Source organism: Eschrichtius robustus, chromosome 6 (genome assembly GCF_028021215.1).
Source record: "Eschrichtius robustus isolate mEscRob2 chromosome 6, mEscRob2.pri, whole genome shotgun sequence".
In the NCBI taxonomy this organism is placed as follows: Eukaryota; Metazoa; Chordata; class Mammalia; order Artiodactyla; family Eschrichtiidae; genus Eschrichtius; species Eschrichtius robustus.
In genome coordinates this window covers 145,046,472-145,065,646 of record NC_090829.1, presented here as the reverse complement: position 1 = coordinate 145,065,646, position 19,175 = coordinate 145,046,472, and the positions used below count along the sequence as shown (strand labels likewise).

Here is a 19,175-nt window from a genome sequence, read left to right as displayed (position 1 = left end):
TTCACGGGCAGGCTGAGGAGCTCCAACGTGGAGGTGTGAAAAGGTAGTGCCAAGTACATTGACGGTGCCAGCATAGGACAGATTCCTATTAGTCACACGTTTTCTTCCTCTTATGAAAGAGTGCTCCAGTGGCCTTTACGTTAGAAAAAGAAGCAGATTTTTGGCAGCGCAGGAAAAAAAAAATTCTATTTCCATATTCTGGTTCCAACTCTCCTCCCCCACTCCCTTTGGTTTGTTTTAAAAATTTGACAGCTAATTAAAGTGTCGTTTGGCTGGAAATGCATTTAAACTCTTTAACTGAGGTTTTTTTGTGTGTTTAAATGAATCCCGGAATATTCTCATCTTTTCACTTTTTCAACTTACATTTTTTGACAGGCCGATTAAGTTAAAATGAGGTCTTTAGGGTGGGCCCTAATCCAATGTGACTGGTATCCTTCTTAAAAGAGGAAATTTGGACACAGAGACAGAAGTACACGGAGGGAAAATAATGTGAAGAGACAGGGAGGAGGCCAGACAGAGGCAGAGGCAGGTTGGGGTTACACTGCTGCAAGCCCAGGGACGTCTGGGGCCACCAGAAGGTGAAAGAGACGGGGAAGGATCCTTCATCCACAGATTTCAGAGGGAGCATGTCCTTGCCAACAGCTTGATTTCACACTGTAGCCTCCAGAAAGATGAGAGAATACATTTCTGTTCTAAGCCACCCAGTTTGTGGTACTTTGTTATGGCAGATCTAGGAAACTAACATACCCTCCAAATCTCAGCTCATAGTAAAGATGGATTCCATCAGTAGCTAATTCTACATGCTTTTCTAAACCTATTAGTGAGAAGAATGTAAAAGTTGATGGCTATTAAAAAGCCCTTATTTTGGATTTGAGACTCTTTACTGAGCTATTTTGATTAAAAACAAATATTTTCTTTTTTCTTATTACATGAAATATCTGATAATTTATTAAATATTACAATTAATAATGTATTATAAACATGCCACGTGGTAAAGGGTAGGAGAAATCGATCCCTTTTTTTATACTTTAAATTTCTTTAGCTGGGTTTTAGTCACCCCGCTTTTCATTTATGGCTCTCTGTACCCTTCCGGTGAATAAGTTGATAGTCATTCTCATGTTATTAAAGCTATCAAAAAAGGATTCTAAGTTTCAGAAGATATATAGATGTTGAAATGGCCTGTGATTTAGGTTGTTTCTATATACTGATAGTCTGTCTAGGCCACCCTTTTACTCAGTTAGATTTCTCCTTCATTTTGAATGCTAAAGCTTAGCAGGTGAAATACAGTCTAGGCTGGGTGGCATCCTCTTCCTCGTTCTAATAGTGAGGCTGGGTAAGGTGATGTCTTGACCACGTATAATGTACTATATATGTATTATTTCTGTGCCTGATTTTTTAAAAAAATTGCAAAAGCAGTATATCCTCTTGTAGAAGAATAAGACATATAATCAAAATAGCTGAGTTTTTTTCTTTATCCAAGGATTAGCTCTGGCTGTATAAAGAAGTGAAATTCATTTACGTGACAAGTATTTATAAAGTGCCTGCTCGGTGCCGTGTACTGTTCTAGGCTCGTGAGATGCATTAGAACACGTGAAGATCCCTGCCCTCACGTTTTAGGCGGCAGGCGTGCCGTGTGGGCCAAGTTGAAAATGCAGGAAGGTGGTGGCAGTGCTCCCCTCTTGCCACAAGGCGGTGGCCTTGTTCAGTACAAAGCCACCACCTGCCTCCCGGAGAGCCTGGGGTGGGTGGGTTGACCACCCTGATACTGCCTTTGAATTCTGGGGGGTAGAGTGGGATGGTTTAACCCCGTCCCTTTGTTATGTTAACTTACAGTAAGGTCATAAGCAGCTCTATAGAGTGAGAGATTATGAAATTACCATAGTGAGTCTTTCGGGTGGTCATAATTAATTCCTACATAGTTTTACACGTGAGCCATGTAATTTCCTGTCTTCTTTACCATGTTTGAGTAATATACAGTTTAGTAATAGAAGAGAAGAATTAAAAATTAACTGCAAAGAAAAAGTTTTACGCCACCAATGATCTTATCTTAGCTTTTGTTCATTTTTCTTTTTGTCTGTGACCATTTGCAGTTCACGTGTCATTCATAATTATATATGTTTTCCTTTAACATCGTTACAAAAGGCAGATATGTATTTTTCAAAGTATAGCACTTGATTGATATAGTTGGTTTCTTGGGTGGCCAGGATTAGTGGGACAAAATAAAGAATTCCAGTGAAAGTCATGTTGTGGCATAATACATCCCACCCCAGTTTCTAAGAAACCCGTTTTAAGAGAAGCTTTGCCAGCTGTTTCACAATCGTTAACTGAATATTCAGCTTTAGGTTTTAATCTCCCTTCTAGGGCAAAGGGTCTCTAGAAAATGTAGGACTCCCTTTATTGTTCCAGAGCTTTTGGAATGCCTGCATTGTTCTTGGCACTGATCCCCGCCCCTCACCGCCAGTGTCTCGTCTGGGCTTTCCTTGCCGTCCCAGACCCCCAGGTCATAAAGCCACACCCCTTCTCTTCTGTCCGTTGGAGGAAGTGTCTGGGAGCTGCTTCTCTGGGGCGGAGTGATACTCCATCTTCCAGCATCTGCCCGATGAGGCGCCCTCAGGGCAGGCTGCCTTGGACTGCCCTCCATTTTTCCGCAGTTTTACATCCCTGGGGCTGGGCTCCGTTGTTTGCTCTTGCTGGCTGTGTGCTGATCTCATTTTGTTGGTGGTGAGAGATGTGGCTGTTGCCCTGAAGCAGTCACTCTCAAAGTCTGTTCCCAGGCCAGCAGTATCAGCCTCACTGGGAACCTGTTAGAAATGCAGATTCTCAGGCCTACGTCAGAGTCCGAAACTGAGGATGGGGCCTGGCAGGCTGTGCTTGGACAAGCCTTCCAGGGGATTCTGATGCACAGGAAAGTTTGAGAGTCACTGCCCCCAAGCAGTGCTACTTTAATTAAGAAGTTACACCAGTAGCTCTGAGCACAAGGCCCCCCTCAAATCTTGGTATATGTTAGCATTGAAACTGATGATATCTTAGTCCTTGAAGTCAAGGCACTTAAAACTTTAAAGTACCTGTTTCTTTGCTTTTTGAATGTCAGTATTTCTGTAGCATAATATTTTTTGTTTAGAGCTGACAGTACGGTTGATTTCAGATTTATTAACACGGATGTCTTTTGGGACTTTTGTTGGCCCTTTGAATCATCACCTGAACAAATGTGGTGGAGAGGGAGCGTTCCCTACCTCCCATCTTTCACTGTGGCCACCTCTTGTCTCCATTGCCGCTGCTTTCACTTCTCCATTGACTGCGGCGGCAGCTGTTCCCGTGCAGTCAGTCTGCCCGTGGTGAGACGAGCTTTGTGAATCAGCCCGACTGGCACCGTCTCCTCACTGAGCTGCCTTCTGCTTTTTATGGAGCAGATACAAGTCTGTGCCATGAGACGGTCGGCTGCTCAGCCCTGCCTTCAATCCTTTAAATAACATGCTTTCTTAAAACCTTGAGTGCAAGTCTGGCAGTAAAATGAAGTCTTAAAAACAGAAAACAGAAAACAAAAAGGTGCTTTCTGCCGTGGGCAAAAAACTGACAAAAACTTAAAAAGCAGGACTTTTAGAATATTGGTTATTCAAGGACTGGTGTTATGTGAATAATCCTATCTAAGAAATCAGGTTTTCCTAAGAGAAGATTAAGCAAAATGGATGCTTAGGAGAGATTAGTGATTTGAAATACTGAGTATTCTTATGTCTCTTCTAGACCTGGAAAGGAAAGAGCAAGAGTTAGAGCAACTGAGAATGGATTGTGAGCACTTCAAAGCCCGCCTGGAGTCTGTGCAAGAGGACAGCGTGAGCGAGAAGAAGGTACGATGCTCACAGGGTCCGTGTAAAGTGCCAGCTCTGTGGCCGTGACCACAAAGCGGTGCAGGCCACACTCCAGCCCTTAAGCCTCAAGACGTTGCATTTTTACATGTATTTATCCCGAATGGGTTGGAAAATAGTTGGTCGTTTGGATTTACAAACATTTAATGTGGGGGATTATTTACTTGGTGCCTTTTAATAGTCACTTACTGTTAATTCAGTGTCTAAAAGCCCGATCCAAGTTATTAAAACTCATAATAATCTTGAAAAAATCATGTGTACAATGATTTATAATCAGAGATAGATATATTAAATAGAAATATTTGTAATCAACTTCTCACATCATTTACTGATATTTTAGAAATAACCAATTATATTTCATTTTAATATTTGGGGAGACTAATAATATTTCTTAAAAATTATACATTTTTTTGCATGGAATAAATTATTTCCTCTTCTATAAAACTAGAACTCTTCTGCCACTTCTGCTGAAATTTGGAGCTTGAATGAATTTTTATTTTTGAAGAGTAAAGTAGTAATAGTACTAGTGACAGAAGCTAGGATGTGTTGTTAACTGTGTGCTGGCAGGTGGTCAGCAGCTGTCCATGCATCTCACTTGTTTCTCCCAGCACAGCTGGATCAGCATGTGTGTTAGCCTGCAGGAGTGTGAGGAGGCTGGTCCCAGGTCCCACTGCCGCGCGCTAAGCTTTGTGTCGTGCTACCTCCTCATGTGGAGGAGTTCTGAAGGTTTGTGGCTACAGTGGAGGTTTTCCAAAACTGGTGGATTTTGTGTAGCCTTTATTTTTCCCCCACGTATTTGTTAATTGTTTATTTATCAAGAAAAACTATTCCTTAGCCCAGATATTCATAGTTCTTAGTTTCATAGTTTAGGAACACAGGTAAGTGACAAACTGCCATGGAAATCAACCCAAAGACATTCTTTACATTCCAAAATCATTTTGCACTCTGAAAGACAGTAGCTTTCCTCATCGCCTCAAAATCTTTTATGGAATCATATAAATTCTCTAGAAATCTGCATATGCCTTCTTTCTTGGTTCAGCCACAGCAAACTTATAGAAAGCTGCAGCTCCCAAAGATACAGTGAATGCTCCAGCAATATGAAATCGCAGACACTTGGCCAGAAGGCCATGCATCTGAGGTTTCATCAAAGAACTGGAAGCCATGGTAGTTTTTCTCCTTGAAAAAGAGGGCTCAACAACGTCTTTCCAGACTGATGGAGAAATGGACTGTGTAGACTTTAATACCGAGCAAGTAGAGAAGACCAGGGAAAGGGTTTTAGTCTCGAAACTGAGTTAGGTTGAGTGTCACACATTGAAAGCTGAAATTCTAGCTCAGTCATGTTCTATTCAGATCATGATATATTAAGATGGACGCATGGTTAATTTGTCTGGACCTAAAAGTTTCATTGTCTGAAGGAAGTTGACCAGCAGGCAAGAAGGAATTTGATAAATGTGAACAATGCAATCCATTGGTTCTGAACTCCTTAAAATGCCAAGACATTCTTGTTAAGGTTGAAGCCTAAATTGGGCAGAATCTTAGATATCCTATTTTTTTAAATTGATAAGCACAGGAAAAAATGCATGTTTGGCTGGCATTTTAGATGTAATGCTTAAAAATAAGCCATTCAGGGAAAATGCCAGGATAGAGGAAGAAATGGCTGTGGTAAAGTAGTGTCAGATCATCAGCATGTTATTGCCCAGACACTTTGACCTTAGTTAAAATGTGGGAATATTTTAGGTTAAACCATTACCTATTTCCAGTTAAGTCTCCTGCTTAATAGTCCCGCCAATTTAATACAGGTTGGAGCCCCTGCAAGTTTGCTGTGACAAGGCCCTGTCTCTTCCTGCTGTAGGGAACTGGCAGTTCCCTTTTCTGTGGCCTTTTCTGCCCAGGTCTGTACAGATCGTGAGGCTGGACTCTGGAAGCTTATTTTAGAGTTGAGGAACTAGGAAAGAATCCAGGGCTAGATACTAAATTACAGTATTGCTAGTAAGTACTTCAGCTGGGGTAAAAGTCATTAAGGAGAAGGCAGACATCACTGAATCCAGCATGTAAGGAAAGATCAGAAAACGAAGTGTGGACTCAAAATTACAAAGGAGATGCTGGGTGAGAAACAGCGCCTGACCCTCTAGAGGTTCGTCACTGGGACAAGAAAAGCTTGGTTCGTGCCCTCCGTTGAGGTGTTTCCTCAGTGACAGTCGAATGGGGTCAGTTTGGGCCTAGTTGGGCCTTGTTGTGATCTAAGGGGTGGGCCGGGAGAGTCCTGGCAATAGCAGCCTTTGAACTCAAGAGAAGAAAGCGCCAGTGAAGCTGTTGGAGGATGTCTGAATTACTATTTGAAGGACTGTGCTGCTACTGTAGGGTTAGCTGAGGCCTTCCACAACGTCTCTGCTGGCACAGCATTTAGTGCCTGGCCGGCTTTCCCGTGCGCGTGGACTTGTTTCAGACAACGGGCAGAGTCGCAGCCTTCTCTCTAAGGAGCCGTGTTTCCCCGGCTTACCTATGGCTTCATCCGCTCTGTGTTTTCTTAGGGCAGCATCTTTCATAGTCAGTAAACCAACTTAAATATGGACTGCTATTTTTTCATTATCTATATTTTTAATTTGTTAGGAAAGAGTTGCTGCATTTGTGATGATAAATGGGAAGTTGTTGCAAACATTGTATATTATTTCAGGAAAGTTTTTAAAGAAAAATTAACTGATAGTATAGTTCAGTTATTATAATCAGAAATGAACTACAGGGCTTCCCTGGTGGCGCGGTGGTTGAGAATCTGCCTGCCAGTGCCGGGGACACGGGTTCGAGCCCTGGTCTGGGAAGATCCCACATGCCGCGGAGCGACTGGGCCCGTGAGCCACCATTACTGAGCCTGCCTGTCTGGAGCCTGTGCTCCGCAACGGGAGAGGCCGCGATAGTGAGAGGCCTGCGCACCGCGATGAAGAGTGGCCTCCGCTTGCCACAACTAGAGAAAGCCCTCGCACAGAAACGAAGACCTAACACAGCCATAAAATAAATAAATAAATAAATTAAAAAAAAAAAAAAAGAAAGAAATGAACTACACAAAGATTTTAAAGGAATCTTTAAAATTTTGTGCTTGCTACCCTGTTATGTATGAGTATTCGCTTTAGGTAGATATATCAGAGTTTGATTATTGTTTCTTTTTAAAATATAGCTTTATTGAGGTGTATTTTGTATACCATAAAATTCATCTGTTGTAAAAGTCTAGTTTGATAATTTTTACTAGATTTATGCAATTGTACAACTGTCACCCAAACCAGTTTGTGTTTTAGTTAAGACATTTTTTGAAATAATTATAGATTCACAGAAAGTTGCAGAAAGTCCAGGGAAGCCCAATACCCTTTACCCAGTTTCCTCCAGTGGTAAATAGCTTTCACAGCTACAGTGTAGGGAAACCAGGAGACTGACATCGGTGCCATCCACAGTGCTTGTGCAGGTTTCACCAGTTTTACCTAGACTTGTTTGAAGTTCACCAGTTTTGCCTGCGCTTACTTATGTGTGTGAGCATAGTTCTGTGCAGTTTTATCATGTGTAGATCCATGAACTCACCTCCGCACTCAACATACAGCACCGTTGCATCACCACAGAGACCCCGTCGCGCTACCCCGGTGCACCCATGCCCAGCTGCTTCCCCACGCTTGCCTCCTGGCAGCCACTGATGTACATAGTTGCCACACGGTATCTGTCTAATTCTCTTATTTCAAGAATGCCGTAGAAATGGGATAATTCCGCCTATAACCTTTTGATATTGACTTTTTTCACTCAGACCCTTCCAAGCTGTGGCATGCATTAATAGTTTGCTGCTTTTGATTGCTGCATAGCATCCCAGGGTATGGAAATACCGCAGTTTAAATATTTTCCCATTGAAGGACATTTGGGTTGTTTCCTTTTTTTTTTTTTTTTTTTTTTTGCTATTGTGAACATGTGTGTATAGGTTTTGGTGTGAATATATGTTTTCATTACTCTGGGATAAATGCCCTAGAGTGCGATTGCCGGGTTCCATGTCAAGTGCATGTTTAGTTTTGTAAGAAATTACCAAATTGTTTTCCAGAGTGGCTGTACCCTTTTACATTCTCACCAGCAAAGCATGAGTGATTCACTTCCTCCACACCCTAATTAGCATATGGTGTTCTCACTATTTTTTATTTTAGCTGTTCTGATAGATGTGTTGTAGTGATTTCGCATTTCCCTGTTGGCTAATGATGTTGAACATCTTTTCATGTACTTATTTGTTGTCTATATATTCTCTCCTGTGCAATATCTGTTTGTGTCTTTTGCCCATTTTCTAGTTGGATTTTTTTAAACTGTTAAATTTAAAGTGTTCTTAATATATTCTAGATAAAAGTCCTTTATTGGATATATGGTTTGCAGATATTTTCTCCCAGTGTGTAGCTCGTCTTTTCTTCTTCCTCACGGGATCTTTCACAGAGCAGAAGTTTTAAATTTGGATGAAGTTCAACTTGTTGATTTTTGTTTTCATGGATTGTACTTTTTGTGTTATGTCTAAGAACTTTTCACCTAACCCTAGGTCCCAAAGATTTTCTCCTGTTTTTTTTCCTAACAGTTTTATATTTTTATGTATTTTGTTTATGATTCGTTTTGAGTTAATTTTTGTATAAGATGTGAGCTTAACATTGAGGCACATTTTTTTCTTTTTCTTTTCTTTTACTTTTTTCGCCTATGATTGTCCATGGTATTTTTGGTCTTTTAGATTTTAGCCATTTTAGTGGATGTAATGGTATCTCATTGTGGTTTTAATTTGCATTTTCCTCATGACTAATTTTCTTGAACATTTTTTCATGTGTTTATTATCCATTCATATATTTTCTTGGGTTAAATGTTTATTTAAATCTTTTGCCTTTTTAAAAAAATTTTCTTTGTCTGAGTTGGGTCTTCGTTGCTGCCTGCAGGCTTTCTCTAGTTGCAGCGAGTGGGGGCTACTCATTGTGGTGGCTTGTTGCAAAGCACGGGCTCTAGGCGTGTGGGCTTCAGTAGTTGTGGCATGAGGGCTCAGGAGTTGTGGCTTGCAGGCTCTAGACCACAGGCTCAGTAGTTGTGGTACATGGGCTTAGTTGCTCCGCGGCGTGTGGGATCTTCCCAGACCAGGGCTTAAACCTGTGTTCCCTGCATTGGCAGGCGGATTCTTAACCACTGCGCCACCAGGGAAGTCCCGCCTATTTTTAATTTAATTTAATTTGTCTTATTTTTGTGTTGTAAGAGTTCTTTATATATTCTTCATACAAGTCTTTTTTTTAGATATAGAAATATTTTCTTTTAGTCCATGGCTTGTCTTTCTACCTTCTTACTCGTGTCTTTTGAAGAGTAAAAGTTTTAAATTTTGATGAAGTTCAATTTATGATTTTTTTTTTTTTTGGCTGTACTGTGCTGCTTGCGGGATCTTAGTTCCCGGACCCTGGCAGTGAAAGCACTGAGTCCTAACCACAGGACCACCAGGGAATTCCCATCTATTTATAATTTTTTAATGGTATGATTTTGTTGTGATATCTAATAAACATTTGCCTAATGCAAGGTCACAGAGGTTTTCTTCTAAAAATTTTACATTTAGGTCTGTGATTTATTTTGAGTTTTTTTTTTCACGTATGAATATCCAGTTGTTTCAGCATCATTTGTTGAAAATACTACTTTTTCCGTTGAATTGCCTTGGCAGCTTTTAAAAAATCAATTGCCATATGTGTCAGTGTTTCATTGATCTATATGTTTATCCTTATGCCATTACCACAGTGGTTTGATTTCTGTAGATTTATTTTGTTTTGTTTTGTTTTTTAAATCAGGTGGTGTTAGTCCTCTAACATTGCTTTTCTTTTTCAAACTTTTTTTTTTTTGCATTTCCATATGAATTTTAGAATCAGATGATCACTTTGTGCAAATAAGCCTGCTGAAATTTTGATAGGGATTGTGTTGAATCCGTAGATCAGTTTGGGGAAAATTACCCTCTTAACAATATTGAATCTTCCAACCCTTGAACATGGTATATCTTTCCATTTATTTGGATCTTTACTTTTTCTCAATAATGCTTTGTAGTTTTTGCTGTATAGGGCTTGAACTAATTTTCTTAAATTTGTTCCTAAGTATTTTCTCATTTTTGGTGTTATTGTGAATGGAATTATTTTCTTTGAGTTCCTCTTGATATCATTGTACTGTTTGTGCAGCCCTGTGTCAGGGCATATCTGCCTGTAACCACCAAATGTGACCATAGAAGACAGTTCTGACGGTCACTCTCAACAGTTCTTGTTGATCTTAGAGAAGAGCCACCGTAACCAGACTAATCAGAATGCAGCCTGCTTCAACTGTGAGAAAAGCCAGAATTCTGAAGGAAATGCTGTGATACAGTTTTTGCATATGTCACCTCGGCTTGAGTGGCTGAAGCGCAAATCTAGGAATCTAGGCAACTGTTGTGATGAAGCCAGATATTAAAAACCCAGAGTTAATAAATCATGTAAAGCAGTTTTAGCATGTGTCGTAGGCTCAGTGACCATTTTTCTCCTAAAGTAATTGTGATTATATGTATGAAGGTGTATGAAGCTCTGACTACCAAATGCATTGTCCCCAGGTAGATATGAATGCCACCCTAGGCCAAGTTACAAAGTCAACAAAGTTCGATTTGTGGTCCGCTGCTCCCTTTTCACCACTAGGGGAAAAGCCCCCTCTACTTTAATTGTCCTGCACTCACCTCTGTAGAAGAAAAAGCTAAAACATCTCATATGCTTTAACTTTGTGGGCTATTGAGCTAATTATACTTCGGTATAAATGTAGTTAGGTTTTTGTATTTTTTTTTTTTTTTAAGGCCATAGGCACGGTTGCAGGAGAGGGATAGCTCTTTCTTTTTTTAAAAATTAATTAGTTTATTTATTTTTGACTGCATTGGGTCTTCGTCGCTGCGTGCAGGCTTTCTCTAGTTGCGGCGAGCGGGGGCTACTCTTCTTTGCGGTGCGCGGGCTTATTGTGGTGGCTTCTCGTTGTGGAGCACGGGCTCTAGGTACGCGGGCTCAGTAGTTGTGGCACGAGGGCTCAGTAGTTGTGGCTGGCGGGCTCTAGAGCACAGGCTCAGTAGTTGTGGCGCACGGGCTTAGCTGCTCTGCGGCATGTGGGATCTTCCCGGACCAGGGCTTGAACGCGGGTCCCCTGCATTGGCAGGCAGATTCTTAACCACTGCGCCACCAGGGAGGTACCAGGTTTTTGTATTTTTGAGTTTACCTATTATTAAGTAAGGAAATGCTCTCATCTTTTAAGGGAACTTCAGGTAACAAGGAATAGTGAAACTGGTGTTGACAGTTGGGGCGGGCAGGAAGCCCCACATCACCCAAGACCCACCTGAAGGTGAACCTTTAGGAGTGCTTGTGTGGTCAGAGGTGACATCAGGGGGACAGTTCACTTGTTAAGAGCCCTGGCTTCAGAAGCCCAGTGCTGGGGGGAGGCTGAGAAATCTTGCCTGGCCTCTGTCTTCTTGTTACGCTGGTGCTTAGCTTGCTGGTTCAGGGCACGCCAGGGAGGCCCTTCCTTCTCACTCCTCTCCTGCCTCTGCTCCCGTCTTCCCTGCCTGGTCTTGGCTGTGTCACATGGTGCTTTTATAGTGGAGTGAGCCACTTGGCGGCGGCCGGCGCCTTTTTTAGGAATACTGCTCTATGTGGGGACTGCTGTGCTAGCGTGTTACTTTCTTCGGGTGTCCTAGGTGGTGCTGCCCTGGGTATAGCCACCCAGGACCCGAGATGCCTCACTGTCCATCTTACTTAAAGAAGATGAATTCAAGTCTTTGGCGGTATTTATAAACACTAATGCGGTAGTATGTTCTTTTCTGTGGCTGTTATTTTTGCCTCTGAAGTTTTTTAAAAAATTATGCATTATGCCTCTCTAAGGGCTAGTTTACATTTGCCAACTGTTTACTATATTCTGTGTGCATTTCTTTTTTTTAAAAATATCTTTGAAAGAGGAAACACAATAGAGGTATTTTGAGGTTGAATGCTGTCCATTTTTCTGATCTTATTTTGTTTTGATTTCAGGAGAAACTGGCTCTTCGACAGCAGCTGAATGAAGCAAAGCAGCAACTCCTGCAGCAGGCAGAGTACTGTACAGAAATGGGCGCAGCAGCCTGTACCATTTTGTGGGGTGTCTCCAGCAGTGAGGAAGTGGTCAAAGCCATTCTGGGAGGAGTAAGCACGCCCGCGGGCTGTCTGGACATTGTTGATTAGTGCTTGTGTAACTTAGAGGACACAGTGCATCTATTAAGGCGCCTACAGACTAAATCCATTTCTTTTGTTCATCAGATAGTTTTGGAATACCATCTGTGTAGGGCCCACTGTAACTCGTCTCCGGGGGATATGTAAAATGAATGAAATAAGATCCCTTCTCTCCCAGAATCTGTATGGTGTTTGTGGAGATAGTTCCACTTCAGTATTATTACTTGACATTATATGCATTTAACAAAGTTTAAAGTGCTTTTACGTATGTTATTCCAGGGGTAATATAATATTCAATTGCCTGAATGTTATATGTTATATGTTAATAGCATGTGCGTGCACACAGACATCAAAGAACTTCACAGAGGAAGAGAGATTTTAAATGAACCTTGATTAACTTGCAGAGGCAGCAGTGGCAGGAAGTGAAGAGGGTCCCTCAGGAGGGGAGAAGTAGAGCAGTCAGAGACCTGGAGTGAGACATAGGGACAGTGTGTGGGTCATCTGACACAGGGTGGAGGGTCAGTGTGGTTGATGATTTGTCCAGTGGGTGCTAGGACGGGATTCCTTAAGGCTTCTTGAGTGAAAAAGTGATAGGACAGGAGGGGAATTTGGGCAGCTCAACCTGACAGTGAGGATGGAGGGAGGGTGGGGTTGTGGGTGTGGAGACTGGCCAGGAAGACTACGTGGAAGGCCGCCCCCCAATAGAATAGGGGGTGGGAGAGCTGTGTGGGTGAGGCAGGACTCGTGACAGGGTGGTCTCCATGGCGGAGAGGACAGAAGGAGCCCGGGAGGACTGTTATCTGACTCTGGGAGAATCGAGTGGTCCTGAATGGCAAACCATCCGTCAAGGGCGGATGGTTGGCGGGAGGCCAGTAGTATGTTACTCATCATTTGCAGAAATAAAAACAGTGGAGGGACTAAATGTATTTTAAAGTTTCTTGAGCTTTCTTAAGGTATAACTTACGTGTCATAAAATTCATTTTTTTGTAAGTGTACAACTTAGTGTTTTCTAGCTAATTTTTGGAGGTGTGTAATCATCCTTATAATCCAGTCTTAGGATATTTATATCACCCCATGCAGTTCCCTTGTGACGTGTAAATGCATTGGTTTTCAAACTATTCCTTAGAACCCTGCCCCCGCCAAGGAAGCGCTTTCAAGGTTCTGCGAACTTGGAAACTCTTTTTGCCGAGTAATGAAGACTGAAACTGTCAGATGGGCCTGTTGCTGTATTTTACATGTTGCGGTTTCAGTTAAGATTTTATTTGAAAAACAATTCCTGCCAAAGGTTTGAAAACCTCTGGTTTCATGCCTAGAATAGAGAACATATTTTTCTAGTATATTTCTAGTATATTTTTGGGTGAATTCAACCCAGTACTTCTATCATTGTATAAATTTGAACTGTTTCCCTCATGTATTTTACTATATCAGTCTTCAGGGTAATTTTTCTACATGCCCCAAACTTCTTCTTTTTTCTCATCTTTTCATTGGGAAGTTTTAATGAGGGAATAGATTTAAAAACATGGCTTCTGTAATTAAAACCAGAGTCTTTCCTCTGTGTCCTGCACTTTGAAAGTGTTTTCCTACTGGTATTTGTGAAAGGGTGTGACATTTCCATTTCTGAACTTTCAGGATAAAGCTTTGAAGTTTTTCAACATCACTGGTCAAACAATGGAGAGTTTTGTGAAGTCACTGGATGGGGATGTCAAGGAGCTGGATTCTGATGAAAATCAGTTTGTTTTTGCTTTGGCTGGAATCGTAACAAGTGAGTAATTCTCTTCAAACGTAGTGACTTTCAGAAGTGAGTTCCAGAGCAGTGATCACAGTCGGGGTGTGTGTGCATAAACACCTCTCAGGAACTTTTCAAATAGGCTCATGCCCTGGAGAATCTGACTCAGTAAATTGGGGGTAGGGACCAGGTGTGTGTTGTGGAACATCACTCCAGGTGATTCTGATAAGTGTCGGTGAGTAAGAACGAGTAGTCTTAGGGAGCACAGGAAGAGTTTGCATGTTCTGTTCAGTTCTTTACGTTGACAGAAGTCAAAACTGTAAGTTTAGCTACTTGTTATTTGGAATCATCATCATTTCCTAATGTCTAGCTAAAGTGAAAGCCTTAAGCAGAGCTTAAGTTAAACTCTTGCTGTTGTTTTGGTGTTGTAACTAAAGAATTCCAAAACGCTAAATTGTCTCTTTAGTAAATTTTTCCCAAAGATTATAGTTAGATAGAATTCTATGGCAAAACTGCTATAAAGGATAAAGCCAGACGGCTATATAATTAATACTAATGTCTTCATATAGTAGGAGGTGGTATATACTAGGGAGTATTAAGGCTTTTTGTTCTAAAGTCAATGAAATAGTTAAATATAAGAGCTATGACTTATTTTTTTACATTGCTTTTTCATCTCTGCTGTATGCTATGCTGTTCTCTGCTGTTAATGAGAGGGGAAATGTTACATTTCTTCATCTACTGAAATCCTCACGAAGTAGATCTCATGTAGATGATTTCTTCATAATCCCTTAGAAATTGGTGATATTCTTCTGGGGCAGACGTTAAGACCCGGATGGTGTTCAGGCCAGTCCTGATTTAGCCCGGCACTTTATCTGCTGGAGGACGGCAATAGGCACTTTCATCATAGCGCCTTCAGCTGGTGGAGGCTTGCACTGCTCCACCTTTTAACATTCCTTTAAGGTCTCTTTTTTAGCAGAAGGCATTTGCAGATTTGATGGTTAGATTTTCTGCTATTTGCAAATGACCTCAGAGGTCTATGATGTATGTGACTTTTCATTCTGCTGAGTTGTGAGTTTGAGCTGCTTGAATTGCCAGCCTGTTGCCCAGCAGACAAGCTCAACCTGGCTTTGTTTTTTCTTGCCTGGTCGTGGGCATGTCCACGTTCCCCTTACACGCTGGTGAATCGTATGGGATGATTACGCACTACGTTGGTGCTGCTCTCCAGAGGCGTTGGGGCCTTATGTGTGTCAGATACCAAGACTCTGTCCCGCGGGGAGTAGGCAGTACAGCAGACACCTTGGTTAGCTGTCAGATAGATCCTCTGCCTTCTAAAACAACGATTCTTCTTCTAAGTTTACCTACAGTAAACTCACCCATTACAGTTTTTTTCTCACCTTTTTGCAGTCCTGTGAGTTTTGACAAATGCATGCAGTCATGTCACCACCACAGTGAAGACATGGAACAGTTCCACTACCTCCGCCTCATCTCCCCATCTGCCCTACCCCTTCATTTTGTAGCCAACCCCTCTGCCCACCAGCAGCCCAGGCAGCCGCTCGCCTGGCAATTTGCTACACCTTTTAGTTGATTTTTCTGGCTGGCTTATCTGGCATCCAGCGCCTGCCCCAGGTGAGCAAGTGCTTGCCTCACAGCTCTCCTTGCAGCACCTGCCTTTTCTTATTTTTCATATCAGTTGGTTGACCTTCAGCCTCAACTCTGATGTGTTCGAGATAAGTTGTGATTTTTTGAATTATCTAACCTGCCCCTTTTAAAGAATGGAGGTGTAGCTCTTTTCAGTTTACTGTATCCTAAGCAAAAACTGGATGTCAAGGATTTGTTTAAACATTGAAATTATGAAATTTCTTACTCATCCATAGTCACTGTTCTTAATAATAGATTAAAATAGTATAAAGTGTCTGGATTTTCAGGCCCAGCTAGTCCACTTCCCAGGATGTAAATTGTCTGGACTTTATTTTCCTTATCTGCAAAGTGGAATAGTAATACCTGCTCTGACTACCTTACACATTGTTGTGAATGTTACTGAGCTATGGTGAAGTGGTAACACATTGTAAACCAAGGTCTTGTTTGACATGGGGGTGCGATTGTTTCCAACAACTCTTTTGTAAAAAAATAAATTTATTTATTTATTTATGGCTGCATTGGGTCTTTGTTGTTGGGTCTTCATTGCTGCATGCAGGCTTTCTCTAGTTGTGGCGAGTGGGGTCTGCTCTGCGTTGTGGTGCGCGGGCTTCTCATTGTGGTGGCTTCTCTTGTTGCACAGCTTGGGCTGTAGGCGCACGGGCTTCAGTAGTTGTGGCACGCAGGCTCAGTAGTTGTGGCGCACGGGCTTCAGTAGTTGTGGCACGCAGGCTCAGTAGTTGTGGCTCGCGGGCTTTAGCGCGCAGGCTCAGTAGTTGTGGCACATGGGCTTAGTTGCTCCACGGCATGTGGGATCTTCCCAGACCAGGGCTCGAACCCGTGTCCCCTGCATTGGCAGGCGGATTCTTAGCCACTGTGCCACGAGGGAAGTCCCTCCAACAACTTTTATAAGTGGACAAATATAGAACTTAAAAGAAGATGGTAAATTATTATCACAGCCCTGTGAAGATTAACTTGCTTAGCTTGCAAGTGGAAAACTTATTTTTCGAACTACTTTTTGACTATTTGAAAGTCATAATTGCACTCCTTGCCTCTTAATTCTGGGTTTATTCATTCAAACTATGTTAGGTAACGATTACAGAATCAAAATTACCTTTTTTTTTTCTTTTTTGCCACACTGCGTGGCTTGCAGGATCTTAGTTCCCCGACCAGGATGGAACCCAGACCCTGGCAGTGAAAGCACCGAGTCCTAACCACTGGACCGCCAGGGAACTCCCCCAGATTACTTCTTGATTGTTGATAATTTATGGCAGGACTGGATCCAGCTTATCTTTTGTGGACGTAACAGTCCCACAGAGTTGACAGCAGAGCACCCTGGGTCAGTGAGCAGCAGTGCTCCTGGCTCCTCCACCTCAGGGGAGCAGTGTGGTGGGTGGGTGGGATTGAGGCCCAGTGTCCAGTTCTGCTTCTGCCACTGACCGGCCCTGTGTTCTTGACTCTGTGACCCTCAGGTTCATCTTCTGAGGAAAGAGTCTTAGACCCCAGATGATGATTAAGGTCTGCCCCAGCCCTGGACTTGTGTGGCTGCTTTGAGAAAAGGGGGCCGTGAGCCTTGCCTCCTGAATCAGGTGACAGGCTCTGAGCGGCAGTGGGTCGTTGGTGTGTGCCATGTCATTGAGCTAATGTCCCTAGAGCAGTGCTTCTCAGCCTTGGCAGTAGAATTCTCTGTTATGGAGAGTGTTCTGTGCATTGTAGGAGTTCAGAAACATCCCTAGACTCTACCCGTTAGAGGCCAGAAGCAACCCCCAGGTGTGACAACTGAGAATGTCTCCAGATGTTGCCAGTGGTCTCCTGGGGGCAAAATCATCCTCCCTTGCCACTTTGAGACTACTGCCCTAGAGCACCGCCTTAACCCGTCATGTACATAGACAGAAAGGTTTATGATACTCCTGGATATTAGAGGTAATTGTTGAGAGAGATTTTGAGATTGCTGAAGGCTGTTTTGGTTTCTCTGTCCCCTGGGCATGCTTCTGACATGTTTGATTTAGTCTAGTCATATAACGGTCTTGCTAATTCAGGAGAATTTGGTATCTGTTATCTACAATATCCAGTTAATCACAGAAATTCTCTTAATCGTCTTTCAGTGGTTTGTCTTGGATAATTTGGGTTACTGTGTAATCTTTCCTTAGATAATGCCCTTCCTTCAGTTGACAGAGTGTGGCCTAGATAATGAGCTGTTGTTTTGTGGAATTGGAGTGTTTCTTTGGAAGCTCATGTCCCTTTTATCTAGCTCAGTGAGGAGATAAACACAGTCAGCCTTAGAGTTTTCCAGAGTAATGGAATGTAAGAGGAGGTTATGTATGTGTTGGATCAGAAGGACCTCACAGAGAGCTCCATTGTATCCTTAAGATCTGGGATTAAGACTTGAGAGAAGTAGGATAGAACTTCAGTGAATCCCTGGGGACATAACTTTCAGGGTGAATTGTTGATTTTTCTAGGTGAAGGCAAGTAAATTGGCCAATTTTATAGAATGTGACACTAAAGAGACCTGAGCATTAATCTGTTCCTGTAAAGAAGTGGCTCCAGGCAGGACAGAGAAGAGGAATTGTTCACAGATTTTGGACAAATCCATATCCTCAACCATTAGAGTTTTTTTAAACAGGTAGCATTAAGTGATTGTGGGGCTGATACAAGGAATTACTAGTCCTTTTTCTATTAAGCTGGTCATTGGTGGCCTATGGCCTTCCGTGGCTTCAGCTCTAGAGAAGATGAGGTAAAGATGAGAAGAATCATCTGGAGTCTTTTGGCTTTTACCCCAATTGTTTAACTCTGTCCATAGAATCTTTTACTGATAGGGATTCTGGGACTATAGTTAATTTTTTGGTTGTTTCTTGAATCATACATAGTATGGGCAAATAATATTTAGAGAGGCTATAATTTGTGTATAGGAGAATTTTCTGGGACTTCTAAAAATTATCCTTCTGTAGTGCCTTTTCTTTATCTGTTCCATTTACAAAATAAACATCTGTCCATTAAACTTTGCAGGGGCTGTGTCCCAGAGAAGGGAGGAGTATCTTTCTGATAATGGTCTCAGAGTCACAGTTACAGGTTGGGAGAAAAGAAAGATGCTGGGAGTCTTTCTTTCCTGAGGGTGCAGTTGCATGTTAAGGGAAAGAATGTGAACAAATTGAAAGAACAGGAAATATGCTTGTAGATGAACCGTAGGAAAGTTGGGGGTTCTGCTTGGAGCTGTTTCCGTCATGGTGGGTCAACAGGTGATAGCGTTTGGCTGGCAGTGGCACTCTCTCACCATAGGCCTTGGCCTTGAGTTTTCTGTGACTGGGCGTCCTAACAGTCAGAGCGTGCTCACTCCACGGTGGAAACGTATCCAGCCCGGTGAGGCAGGTTTGGCAGGTGAAAGCGCGAGGAGGTCGTAGGAGGTATGGGAACATTTCCCAGGAGTCATGTTGACGCTGCAGACTGACAGCAGCAAGCAGGGAAGGACAGTAGACTCACCCCTCTCAGCTGGCCCTCAGGTTACAGGGTGTTTCTCTCTAGCCTGACTTCTCACCACAGAAGCCAGATCACTCAAGTGGGAGAGAAACTGGATTCTGGGAGCCACTTCCCAGTGGGACTGGGCATTCCCTCCAGCTCTAAGGGGGTTTCCATACATAGTGTACAGAGGCAGTTTCCAGATTGAGATTACCCATGGCCTTTGGCCCACTCCCCACCCTGACAGCCAAATAATTGACTTGATAAGAAAGTACCACAGCAAATGCA

General features: G+C 42.4%; 2 protein-coding genes across 12 annotated transcripts in view; one reads left to right on the top strand and one right to left on the bottom strand.

Annotated features, from left to right (window-relative positions):
- HSF2BP (heat shock transcription factor 2 binding protein) overlaps positions 1–19,175 on the top strand; it is a 90,913-nt gene that overhangs the window by 12,022 nt on the left and 59,716 nt on the right. For all 11 annotated transcript variants that reach the window (XM_068547168.1, XM_068547167.1, XM_068547166.1 and 8 more), the window contains 3 exons: positions 3,742–3,845; positions 11,897–12,046; positions 13,703–13,835. In XM_068547168.1, coding sequence (XP_068403269.1) covers positions 3,742–3,845; positions 11,897–12,046; positions 13,703–13,835 — 387 coding nt within the window. The remainder of the gene's footprint in view (positions 1–3,741; positions 3,846–11,896; positions 12,047–13,702; positions 13,836–19,175) is intronic.
- LOC137766088 (cytochrome c oxidase subunit 6C-like) lies at positions 4,797–5,026 on the bottom strand. The gene is given in 2 exon segments (XM_068545802.1): positions 4,797–4,862; positions 4,865–5,026. Coding segments are annotated over 2 exon segments (228 nt in total).